The following is a 12,580-nucleotide window of genomic DNA, read 5'->3' on the forward strand; positions in this document are numbered from 1 at the left end:
AGTAGTGCATGCATCCCATTATTCCTTCCCGCTTTATGATCTGGCAGATCTGGAAACCTTACTTTAGACACGATTTGCTCAAAGTGAGGCCCACCTTCCAGCTCAGGGTGCATAGGGGGCAGGAACTCGTGCACCCACTCGGGCCTCTGCAGCAGCTCCCGGCTGCCAGGTTTGGGGTGCGGCAGGTTTGTGGGCCGAGCAACAGGGAAGTGAGGGACCCGCTTGGAAAAAGCCACGGGTTCAACGTTGTTAATGTACTCTTCGAGCTCGCTCAGCAGGATGCCCAGATCATTGAATGCTAGCGAGAGATCATCCAAGTTGGGCTCGGTTCGCCCATCTGAAGAGAAGAGACAAGAGACCCATTTTCAAAAAGGATTACAACTAATCATTTTACACCAAAGGTTCACAACGGATTTTCTAAGAAACATAAAGGTTATGTAGATAGCCAAAAGTAAAGCACAGCCAGAAAACACCATAGCAATGGCTTTTCTACAACATATCTGAACTTACCGAGTTTCACAAGTCACCAATGAGTAAAATCTAGTATTTAGTTTTGACATCAACACAGCTGAGCTTACACGGTAACATTACATGACAAACACTTCAGACTCGCAAGCACTCGAAATCCGAGACTGCTGAGTTTTTCAGTAAAGCAATAAACAAACACAAGTTCCGCCTTGATATCTAAACATAAATGCTGGAATATTGTACATCTGGTAATCTAGAATGTACAACTTATATCTCACGAGCGGTGATCGTGCCACTTCTTAGAGCGGACACAGCAAATTACACTCAATATCTGCAGCTTATTTATGGCTAACAGATTCAGAACAGAATTTCTACAATTACGGAATGCATTTTGGCCGATGCACGGATTCTGCGCGGTTCTCATACATGTCGACCAAGCCGACGCTACCAAAGGCGTTTTGTGGAGGCAAAAGAAATTCACGCCATGTTAAAAACACTTTGTTTGCCACGAAAATCAGTTTAGACGCGTTAGCGACTGTGGACAGCTGAGGTCGCGGCTCAGATAAAAAGGCGCGCTCATCCCCCGAAGAAAACATTGCATTACGGGCTGCTATCTCAGCACTGCGACTTGACATAGAATATGACTTTGTATATTGGCTTTAGGACAGAAGAAGGCTGGCTGTGATATCAACGCTTTTACGGCGATATTGATGAACGACATAAGTTGAAATAGCGTCGCAATGTTTCCAACTATGCTCAAAACAATGGCACGCGGTGAAGTGCTCGAAAGCATCATCGGCCAGTCGTACCAGCTTGCGTAGAAGCGAAGCGTTACCTAGAGCAGGTTTAGTAAGAGACGGGAGGGGTGCTTCCGGGTTATTTCTAAGTAGCTAGCGACCGTGCTCACCTTGATTTGAATAGGCTTGCGCTGTCCTGGCGATTTCAAGTACATAACGATGAAGTATGTCAGCAAGCAACTCCAACGTTGACTGATGCACGGCGTGCCAGCCAATGTTTTGACATATCTGAGCAACTGAAACCTTCAGGACACTACGACTAAACAGAGCTGCCATTCTACGTCCAAAAAGTCATGAAAAATAGATCAATGCTATGATTTTTCCTGCAGAACGCCAAGACGCATCTTCCAAGCATCTTCCCACTGTGCACTTCAGTTCACGCCATCTTTTACACACCAAGCTACGCGATCCCAAGAAACCAGTCTCTGAGTTTGTCCGAACGTTCAATACAACCACCACAGCATCGCTCACACGAAACAAATCTGGTCACACACTATCACCGATAAATAATCGCCATGCTGAACTCGTTGTTGAAGTTTATTAGAGGGCAGCACCGGCGACTTTTATAGAGCATTATGGGAAGGCACCGTTGCATAGCAACTGCAAGTTTGTTTGTATACAAACGGATCACCTGTTACTGTGCCACGCCGACGCGTTTTCTCCACATTCTTTTGAAAGAGGCCGCAGCAGGTGAAGCGAGCGACGGCTCCGCGCGACATAGACCTTGCGTCGCAAGACGAAAAACACGCGAAATATGGGATTTTTCGACAAACTCGTCAGTTTTCTCGGCTTGAAGAAGAAACAGGCCAGCGTTTTGGTAGTCGGCTTGGACAACAGCGGTAAAAGCACCATCCTAAATCATTTCAAGCCCGAGGACCAAAAGGCGATGGACATTGTGCCTACTGTAGGCTTCAACGTGGATTCCTTCAAGCTGAAGAACTTGGCGCTCACGGCTTTTGACATGTCCGGCCAGGGAAGGTACCGCAATCTCTGGGAGCATTATTACAAGGACACCGATGGAATCATCTTTGTTGTGGACAGTACGGACGCACTGAGAATGGTTGTGGCTAAGGATGAGCTTGATATGATGATACAGCACAAGGATTTTAAGGATCGTCCTGTGCCTATCTTGTTTTTCGCGAACAAAATGGATCTCAGGGAAGCTTTGTCCAGTGTGAAAGTTAGTCAGGCGCTGGGATTGGACGTGCTGAAAACGAAGCCATGGCATATTTGTGCGAGCAATGCTCTGACTGGAGAAGGTTTGCAGGAAGGCCTAGAGTGGCTCAGCGAACAAATACAGGCACTTTTGCAGAAAAAGAGGTAGCCGGAAGAAGGACTTGTAATTATTTTCTGATCGCGAAACGTCAGAATGCAGTCTTCAATGAATCTTTTGTAACTCTCTCAGTTGAAACGTGTTCATCTCGAATGTGAATATTTATGTGTATGTTCATGCGAAAGCTTATTGTTACTAAAATAAATCCAATGCAACGAATGTTTGTTCCTTGGAGAAGTACCTATATAGCTCGGATAAGTTCGGTTCTGACTTTCGTCCGCATTATAGCACCCATGATATGAATGCCACTCGAATAGGCCAGATCGCGCTATATGCTCCATGCAATTTGTTAAAATCCTTTTCGAATTAAAAAGGAAACACGGTATATGCGACACCTGCAACTCTGCGATGTACTGTTATTGTGTAAATTTTAAAAGTTTTTCAGACCTATAAATGATGTTTGCTGCTATACTGTCCTGTTGTGTGATAATTGTTCTCGAGCTGCGCGAACACATGCATTCCTGCCGGCCTTGCAAAAATTAATATGGTGTGGTTCTTCTCTATGTGTGTGTGTGTTATTTTCTTCCTCCCAACTACTACGGTTTAGGAAACAAAGGTATCACAGCTATAACTTGTAGCACGTTAAGTGTTCCAAGAATCTTTGCCGAGCTTCTTTAACTTACTGCAAAACTTTTGCAACCGTCCAACAGCTGCCTCGCGCACAACGAAAGCTCGTTCATTACGGTAGGTCGATCGTGCTGCCCTGGCTCTTAGTAAACGAGCGAGGGCAGTAACGTATACCGCTTATAACAAACGCTCGGCTATTATGAACGAAGGTAGTGGGACCGCGCTGTCTACGCTTGTAAAAACCGAGCGTTCGTTGTAGAATGCACTTTCATGTACCTGCCATGTGGTTGAATAAACTCAAACTCAAACTTTTTTATCTTGTAACGGCGCTGCGTCCAGACATAACGAAAATGTGTAGAGCAACGAATCATTGATTGGTTGGTTATTATTATTGGTGTGTGCGCGCGCGCGCGCGTGTGTGTGTGTGTGTGTGTGTGTGTGTGTGTGTGTGTGTGTGTGTGTGTGTGTGTGTGTGTGTGTGTGTATTTGTGTGTGTGTGTGTGTGTGTGTGTGTGTGTGTGTGTGTGTGTGTGTGTGTGTTTGTGTGTTTGTGTGTTTGTGTGTGTGTGTGTGTGTGTGTCGCCATACCCTCCTCCTCCACTTCCCCAACACCTCCTAGACAAGAAGGCCGGAGTGCTCGGCGAGTGACGTCACGGAGAAGAGGCCGGCGGCGCGCTTGGGGATACGGGTTGAATGAAGGGATCGCGGCTTGGTTCACCTAGCAGCAGTATGCTTCGATTGACTGCTCCACACTTTTTCTTCAGTTGAAACTGCGGAATGAGCAGCAGACACCTTACAAAGCATTTATTTAGAAGCACAGATACAAAACAGCTTTGTAAAGCTTGTACATGTATTGATGCCAGCAGCTTTTTCTAGCGTAGCGCTTTGTCGTCTTTGTAATGTACGTTTTTTGTGAATTATTATTATTATTATTATTATTATTATTATTATTATTATACCCCATACTTCATACCTATTACTTCAAATAAATTGAATCCATAAAAATTTCTCCCTCTGTATTTTTGTACTTATGGTTCTTATGGCGCGGCAATGACGAATGTAACGCATTCGATTAGCTTCACAATTGCGTATGAACAATATTATTGGGTCACATGCACTTATTCCAATCTAGATTATGCTTAAACGAATAATTTCGCTTTCGACGCCCTAATTACCGCAGGCCACTAACTTACAACTCATATAAGTTTAGAAATGCGATATAAAACATTCGTACAGCTACTTACAAGGAAACAGCTGCCTTATTGCGCCGAGTTTCAGCTTTTTCTCTTCCTTGCCTTAGCATTGACATCCAATATTTTGTCATTCATCTTGAAGCAATAGTTCAATAAAATATTCGTGCTACACCACAAAAGGTGCCTTAACACAAATTCACATTTGTGTCCATCCTCGCAGGCGTCGAATTCTGAGGAATCAGCACTTTCTGTAATGGCGCTTTCTGTAATTGAGCAATTAAGCTTTCCGTATTTTTCAAAAGTAACTATTTAAAGAAGTTCTCAACATCTTACCCTCGAGTGCGGTAATACAATGAAGTCTGCACGTGGTAGCGCCATAATCCAGGCACTCTGGGCTTCTCATATTGCGGAAACTTGAAGACATGATTTTTCTGCCCCGATTTGTACATGCAATAGCTCCGGCAATTGGGCACGCAGCACTTATTAGGCATATCTTGGCATGGCACTCCAAATTCCGGGGCAATGAAGTCTCGCGGTACACACAATCGCAAGCACAGCACAAGTGTTGAGACTACATGCACTGGTCACATCTAGAAAAAATGTGCGTTCGGAAGCATGCAACAGCATGGCCCAGCATGCCGGGAGTTGTTTAACCCCGAAGCTATTCAAGGAGCGGCAGGGCTCCTGGAACTAATCGAATTGTCGCCGCCGTCGTCCCCTCTGTCTTCTCCGAATAGCCGGGGTTAACCATTGTATATCTTCCGCGCTTCATTTTCAACACAGGTGCACCGCTCGTAGCTTCGCAGCACGCTGCATGGAACCTCTTTTGCGTGACGTAGCTCAAGGGGAGAGGGTCAGCCAGAGGGCCTTAAGTTCTCTAGAGGGTGTTGACTTCACGCCTCATTCCTTCACTGTAGCCGCCTCCTCCACCTTCCTCCTCGCGCTCTCCTTGCTATTGCGCTCCGCGTCGCTCTTCCATCCTTCACTCTGCTCGTTCACTCGGTTACGCCGACGACACTGAAGCACGCCGACGCTCAACGCAGGAATGGGAGCTTTAGAGCTGCGCTCTAATAAAGATCTCAGAGCATCAGTCACAACTCTCCAATTAACAACCATATAAATGCATCTCACTTGCTATGCATATATGAACTGAAAAGAAAAATAATAAAAGAACATGGTGCTAAAAATGAAACAATATAGTATTTTATTCTATAATGAAGGTATTTTTTTAATTGCCTGTTGCAGATAGCACATTAGTTGACCAATATGATAAGCGTCACTAAACAATTTTTGAAATAATTGCTTTATGGCACGTAGTGCAATTTAGCAATAGAATTCAGTGAGTTCGAAAAAAGTACATTCACCTGTAACTAATCTTGAAACTATTTGCCAGGAGTTCTCAAATAGGCGCCATCAAATTTGCGGACACAGTTTTAAGTAGAACACCAATCTCGAAATTGAGCTGCGATTTTCTATAGCGATTCCTTCCGCTACATTCTATGCAACTCTAATCATCCACCGCTCACGGCCGGCTGATCCCATTGATAACGCGGGCGGTGCATCGCTCAGACCACTGAGGAAGGGCGAAAAGGAATAGCATCGAAAAAGGCATCGCTTCAAAATCGCGTCCTTGCAGGGCGTTGGGTGGCACCCTCAGAATTCGGGTCCAAGAGCATATGCCTTGCGAACTCACAGACTCCAGTTCGTAATTTGCAATATGCGTCCCAAGCTGATCAGTTAAAATGTTAATTAGTACAACTGCGTATCTCGATCTCACGTGCAGATCTCTGCGAGTGATCAAGCTCATGCAGTAGCATTGTGGTATATTTACAACAGGCCATATTAAAATGAAGCCCTCTCCGATTTACCCTATCGTGACCACTGCATGCTGCAGTATTGTCACATGGTTCAATCACATCACAGCACCCATATAGCGAATCGGAATATATGTAACGCCGTCTGTACTACCCCTACCGATTTGCCGGTGTACGGCTCTTTTCTCTACGAAATTTCTCAGTGAAACAACAAACGGTACCCAAATCTCCTCAATGCAACAGATATACGCCATCGAGCACACACTTCCTTTATTAGATCGAAGTTTTCTACACCCCCTCTACCGTGGTTTTGCGCGTCCGCTCGGTCGTTTTCGTGTCGAGTATGAGGTGGGCTGGCCGTGCAGGCATAGTGCAACAGTAGGCTGTGCTGATCCCACAGAGATGGCGTGATTAAAAGTGGCTCGATCCCGCAGAAGCTGTGTAATCCACGGTTGTGAGGGTAACGTGGTTGGGGTCCGCGTTGCGCTGATTTGCCGGGGCAGGCACGTGGTCACCATATGCTATAGAAAACGCGTCGCGGAACATAAACAGTTTTGTAGCGTTTGGTTAATTAACCGTTTCACGAAAGCTTTCTTTTCGCGTAGATTCCAAAACGTGCGCGTTCGATATGCACAATTTAGAACTCTGGTAACATTAAATTAAACACCCTACAGTATAAACAGACGAGGGCAAGGATTCATGCTGTACATAGTGCATTCGCAGATTAGGAACGAGCAAGCATTTAATTGACTTGCACAGGCGAATAGCTAAAATTTTTAGCCATTTTGATATCAATCGTGCATCACGATTTAAGTGATAATAATAATAAAGTAAAAATAAACGAAGCGAGAAGTTTGTCGCGAGGGTGAGTTCCAGTCGGCCTCGGCCAGGGAGCAAACATCATGTACGGACTGCGAGTCTGCAATGCTTCGGACATATCGTAAAGGTATATCGAAGTTCGTTGGAAGTGAGCGCCCTTGCAGGGCGCCTTTCGAGATCAAGGTTGTGCCGACACCCCCGTGTGAGTGACGTTCAATGGCCGGCACCTGCAATGTTACACAACACCGTGTAAGGTTTGTTAATGCAACAGGGTACGGTGCGCACAGCGACTACTGCAGAATTTAATGAATTGACACCGTAAATGTTGATGGACTGATGATTAGGCATTTTAAACTATTTATAGAGCTATAACGGAAAAGTAAGATAGGAAATGACGGCTTCGTGTCGGCGGCAACAATCAAGCATACAAATTTCTCTTTCCTTTCTTTCTTTCTTTTTCTTTCATGCTCGTACACAAACAAAACAACAGAAAGCCGATGACACTGTTGAGAAGTTTACAACTTTTGTGTCCTGCATAATCGACACCAAAACACTTTACACTTTTTTTCTCCTCTTTCTTTCTTTTTTTTTCTTTTTCTTTGCGTACGACGTACGAGTTAAAAAAAAAAATATGCAGATCCCATGCACTGTGGGAATCGATGCAGGCGAAGCTTTCTGTGCTTACATACACCCAATATACACCCAACAGGGTGCAACCGTTTTAAGTTACACCCTTTTGGGTGTATATTTGTCCCACAACGATAATCGTCATCTGCCTTGATTGCGTTTCCTTTCCTGAAAACTCGGCGCTCGCTACTTTCCTGTCGAGAATGCTGCGTCACACTGATAACGCGCATGCCGTTGGTGACTGGGAAGTATCGGGCTCGCAGCGTTAAAAAAGGGAGACGCGGGCAAAACAGCTGACGATTATCGTTGTGGGACAAGGTAAGCCCCAAAGGGTGTAAATTTTTCTAAGAGTGTAGTTCGATCCTCTGCTGGATAAACACTGTTTTACTTGGTCACCCATCTGCAGGCGTAGCCGAGTCACTGCAGGTCTGCCGCGCCGTTACGGTCCTGATGAGACTTCTCGGTGTCGGATGTCTCCGTGGGTACGGCCTTCGCTTCGGTGGCAGTAGGGCCTGTGACTGTAAAAGGCATGAGCTTGCAGACAGTAAATTAATGTATCACTTAATATTTGTTTGTAATTAGGATAAATAATTGCACGTATCGATTATGAATAAGTTACTGGCTGCGATTAGGATAAATAAAAGCGTCTGTTCCAGAAAACGTTCTGGTGGGAGACGCCTTTGTTCTGAACTAAGTCACTGCAGCCCTTCCCGACAGCGCCGCCCATAGCAGAACGAACGAACGAACGAACGAACGAACGAACGAACGAACGAACGAACGAACGAACGAGCGAGCGAGCGAGCCAGCTGGAGAGATGGCGGCTGATGGTTGATGGTTGAAATGATGGTTTTTACATCATTTTTGGAAGCAGAACTAACACGTACAGCGCGAAAACACATGGCATATAGTAAAGGACACATTCACAGTGCTGCGAACGTGTCCCTCACCGAAATAAAAAGAGAACCCCCCCCCCCCCGCCATAATTAAAGAGGGGGGCGAGGAGAAGAGCCTCTCCCCCATTTCCCTCTGGATCTGCCATGTAATCACCTAGCAGGTCTATTGAAGCCGCGCAACTCCGCCGCGCTGTAGCCCAGTGGCTAATGCGCTGTGTTGCTGAGCTCGCGAGGTCGCGGGTTCGATAGCGGAGGCGGCGGCCGCGTTTCGATGGGGGCGAAATGCAAAAGAAGAAAAGCTCGTGCACCTAAATTTAGGCGCGCATGTTACAGAACCCAAGGAGGTAAAAAAATCCATTCGGATTATGAGACACTGTGCGGCGTGCGATTATAATCAGACCGTGGTTGTAGCGCATGCACGTAAAATCCCAGAATTATTTTAGCGAAATAGGTGACCACGGCAAACACACACGCAACAGTAATATAGAAAGAGAAAAAAAAAAACAGGGTGTAAATGCATGTATATGAAGAGGCAAACGATTAGGGCATCAGCGCCGCGGGTCACCCTTATTCTGTCTACACACGATATTACTTTATTTATGGGTTAACATAATAATAATAATATTTGGGGTTTTACGTGCCAAAACCACATTCTGATTATGAGGCACGCCGTAGTGGAGGACTCCGGAAATTTTGACCACCTGGGGTTCTTTAACGTGCACCTAAATCTAAGCACACGGGTGTTTTCGCATTTCGCCCCCATCGAAATGCGGCCGCCGTGGCCGGGATTCGATCCCGCGACCTCGTGCTCAGCAGCCCAACACCATAGCCACTGAGCAACCACGGCGGGTTATGGGTTAACATCTGTAAAGTGTCATCCGTACGCGTGCCTATCAGATCGGGCACTTTTCTTGTTTTGGAGATGACTATATAAGCGGCTCATGCGCCTTCCAATAAAGTTTACTTGGCAGCCAACGCTGCACAGTCATTTTGCGTATACGCATCTGCCCTCGTCCCGTCACGCTGCTTCAATATACACAAGCTTCTGGGTGAACCGACTCGCGCAAATCAAGGAGTTGCTGCGTACCCCTCGGAGGGCTCCCTTCGCGAAGGTCGTCATTCGGAGTCGCCCCTCGTTCAACAGGGCTCGAGTGCTGGGCAGCCGCGGAGTGTTTGCGCTTTGCTTTGGTCAGGATGGCGTTCGACAGACGCTTCAGCAGAGACCCTGCGCAGGAGTGGTGCGCATCGAGGCGCCGGCATGGGGTAAACATGCTAGGCGTGTACGCTACGGAAATAGCACTGCCATACACCCATATCATAGCGACTGTTATGTGTGGTCTGCCGCGAAAGGAGAAGTTAAGCAACGCGTACGACAAGGTGAAGAAGGAAAGGCAGTCGCTCTGCAACTGCTGCAACTCTGAAAGGTACCCCTTGCGAACCCCATAAATAGCAATGATGATGATGATGATAATGATGATGATGATAAAATGCGGTTCATTGGCGATGCCTCGCGAATAGTTGGGATATACTTGTTTGATATTAATTACGTACTTATTTAGACCAGTGTGCGTGTGTTTGTGCGTGTGCGTGCGGCTGGGCCATTGCAGAGGTTGGAGGGCGGTTCGAATTCGACACATCGAATTATTGCACTGCGTACCTCGCTTCTTGGTTGCCGAGGGGGCGCCTGGGCTGCCGGCCGAAGTCAGCGACCCCTTGTGGCAGGCGGAATCTTTGCCTGCATCGTGAGCACGAATAGTGATCGGCCACTGTAACGTAAGTTAGCGGATGTTTCATAACATCCGTTAACGGATGTTAACGAGCCGTGGTGCGCAGGCATATAGACCGCACTGATAGAGCGTGTCTCGAGTATCGAACAAGATCTTTTTAAAATGTCGCGACTTATCTCTTATGACTCTAAACCTTCGCTGCACTCAATGCATCAACGCCACCGAAGTGGCCCTTAGTGTTGACTTGAATTAAAGTTTATTCCTGAAGGTCTCTCTCTCTCTCTCTCTCTCTCTCTCTCTCTCTCTCTCTCTCTCTCTCTCTCTCTCTCTCTTCAACTGCAGCCTGTCAGCCCGTGCTCTCGAAATACCGAATCAACGCAACGCGTTCACTTTGCTCATTGCAGGCATAAAGGGCGCAGCGTCGTGCTCACGGCACTTAGCAATCAGAAGGTCGATATAACGCGATGCTGTAGTTCGGGATCGAGCAAAACAGACAATTAGCCCTGCAGCATAACCTGAGCCAACAAGCCTGGCTAATTGTGGTTGGAGAAGGCAAATACTCTAAGGCAAGTTCTTGAGAATTATCCGCCAAAAACGAAAAGTAACGACGCACAGCGATGAATGGGAGTCCTCCGTACAATCCCTTTGCCCACACCATGCAGAGGCCCCAAAATCACTTCAGAAGGCCGATCAAAAAGTGTGACACCGTTTCGCGAAAGGTATATAGGGGTGCTTCTTTTGCGAGTTAGTTGGTTCATACTGAAATTCTCAACGTACTGCGCGAAACAATCACCATTAGGTGCGGAAAGGGGAGACACGTTATAGGTCAGAGCGCAGTTAACGTGCTACGCAAAACACTCTCTCTTTCCTATCGTGTCTCTCCTTTCTGCACTTAACAGTGATAGTAATGCGTCCACTGAAAGCATTGCATGCAGGTGCACCTTCATCTGACCATGAACCCGATTACCAGTAGTTATGATGCTTTCGTTTACAAACACGAAGGACGCACGTCTCAACAATTCTAATGCACTCCGAAGGTACGTCCAAATGCGCTGCACTACTGGGCGCCTCGTTTCCACGTATAGTAAATGTTCAGTTTAGACGCATGCATACGTGCCTGGCGGCGCGTTCTGGTCGGATCTGTTGGAGGCCTCGGAAGGCGAACAGGGCGCTAGGCTCTCGCGGGGCCTGCGCCGCTCCAAGGCCGGTATCTTGTCGTCTACTATTCCAGGCACGTCGTGAGACCGGCGGCGGCCTGTAGCAGCTACGCTGCCACTTCCTGGCAGGAAGTAATGTGCATATTTGACCACTGTCGCTTAAAAAAAAAAAAAAAAAACTTCCAGAAAGTGAAAAAAGCGTTGTTTCATGATATACCGCGTTTACTAACCGATATTAACAACATAGACGCGACAATATTTATAACGAGGAAACATTGACCGACATATGGCATCAGCTGTATGATATTGGAGAGCAGGCGACATCGAATGGACAACATGTAGCTTTACCACCCACCAGTTTACAACCAACATTGCTAGAACGACAAATGAGATTACCTATTATTACCAGACACGTCGTCTATATAGAGCCAGCGACGGCTCTTGCGTGGTAATGATGGCCCCTTAGTTGGAACCACCATAAATTTACGCAACCAATACAGTGATATTGTTGGCAGCGCTGGGCCTCCATTGGGTCATGAAAGGCCACCCTGAATACAATATTGGCCTGACGTCCTGCATTTCCTGGACACGGCGCCCAAAGCCACATCACGGTTGTTGCAGTATGCAGCGCCGATCGAGCCACGAATGAGAAACTACTTGCTGTCAGTGACAAGTCGAATATGAAGGAAAGGTTCTATACATGAAAGCCCGATGCGCCTGCAGCCCTCCGTCCCTCCGCGCTTCAAGAAGTACACTTTCGTTTGCATGAACTCGGCGCGAGCGGGTAAAGCCAGAAGTCGAGTTAACCCAGCCTGACGCGACTACGTTTTCAAGCGAAGCTTGTATTGCCTCACTCGTGTCGGCGTCGGTGTTGCCGTGCGGAAGAACTCAAGCCGCGCGAAAATAAAAATTGCTTGTCGGCTCGCGAGACCTCCACGCTAACCGATTCAGCCACAGTCGGTTCACCACACGTTTCCGTTAAAGCGTGGTTTTATATGCATGAAGAAGTAGACGCAGCGCAAGGTGCGAGCCAATCAAAGTCGTCCCCTCCTTCCGGAGGAGGGAAAGGGTGTGATCGCGTGTCCGCTTGCCTCGCTCCCGCCGTTTCCCGCCAGTGCAGGCCCTGGAGAGGCCGCGTTCGGTTCGTTCTGCCGGAGAGCAGGCTGCGTTGAAGGGACAGCAGCG

General features: G+C 47.1%; 3 protein-coding genes across 4 annotated transcripts in view; 1 reads left to right on the forward strand and 2 right to left on the reverse strand.

Moving 5' to 3' along the window:
- The window catches only part of LOC142585217 (uncharacterized), a 28,848-nt gene extending 27,048 nt beyond the window's left edge, over positions 1-1,800 (reverse strand). For both annotated transcript variants that reach the window (XM_075695792.1, XM_075695791.1), the window contains exons 1-2: positions 1,376-1,800; positions 95-337 (exon numbers count right to left, since the gene is read on the reverse strand). In XM_075695792.1, coding sequence (XP_075551907.1) covers positions 95-337; positions 1,376-1,541 — 409 coding nt within the window. In that variant the 5' untranslated portion in view covers positions 1,542-1,800. The remainder of the gene's footprint in view (positions 1-94; positions 338-1,375) is intronic.
- Positions 1,801-1,897: 97 nt separating this feature from the next.
- Positions 1,898-3,262, forward strand: Arl6 (ADP ribosylation factor-like 6). Its single transcript, XM_075694518.1, has one exon. The coding sequence runs from the start codon at positions 2,020-2,022 to the stop codon at positions 2,587-2,589; it is 570 nt and encodes a 189-aa protein (XP_075550633.1). The 5' UTR covers positions 1,898-2,019; the 3' UTR covers positions 2,590-3,262.
- Positions 3,263-6,981: 3,719 nt separating this feature from the next.
- LOC142584364 (uncharacterized) lies at positions 6,982-9,936 on the reverse strand. The gene is made up of 3 exons (XM_075694519.1): positions 9,599-9,936; positions 8,007-8,136; positions 6,982-7,218 (listed from the first exon to the last, which is right to left on the reverse strand). The coding sequence occupies exons 1-2, from the start codon at positions 9,828-9,830 to the stop codon at positions 8,036-8,038; spliced, it is 333 nt and encodes a 110-aa protein (XP_075550634.1). The 5' UTR covers positions 9,831-9,936; the 3' UTR covers positions 6,982-7,218; positions 8,007-8,035.
- Between the last annotated feature and the right edge of the window lie 2,644 nt (positions 9,937-12,580).

This window comes from Dermacentor variabilis, chromosome 6 (genome assembly GCF_050947875.1).
Source record: "Dermacentor variabilis isolate Ectoservices chromosome 6, ASM5094787v1, whole genome shotgun sequence".
Classification (NCBI taxonomy): Eukaryota; Metazoa; Arthropoda; class Arachnida; order Ixodida; family Ixodidae; genus Dermacentor; species Dermacentor variabilis.

Coding starts and splice junctions, on each gene's coding strand:
- Arl6 (XM_075694518.1), top strand. CDS start 2,020: ATGGGATTTTTCGACAAACTCGTCAGTTTTCTCGGCTTGAAGAAGAAA.
- LOC142584364 (XM_075694519.1), bottom strand. CDS start 9,830: ATGATATGGGTGTATGGCAGTGCTATTTCCGTAGCGTACACGCCTAGC. Junction 8,137..9,598: donor CGAAGGGAGCCCTCCGAGGG/GTACGCAGCAAC, acceptor TGCCTTTTACAG/TCACAGGCCCTACTGCCACC.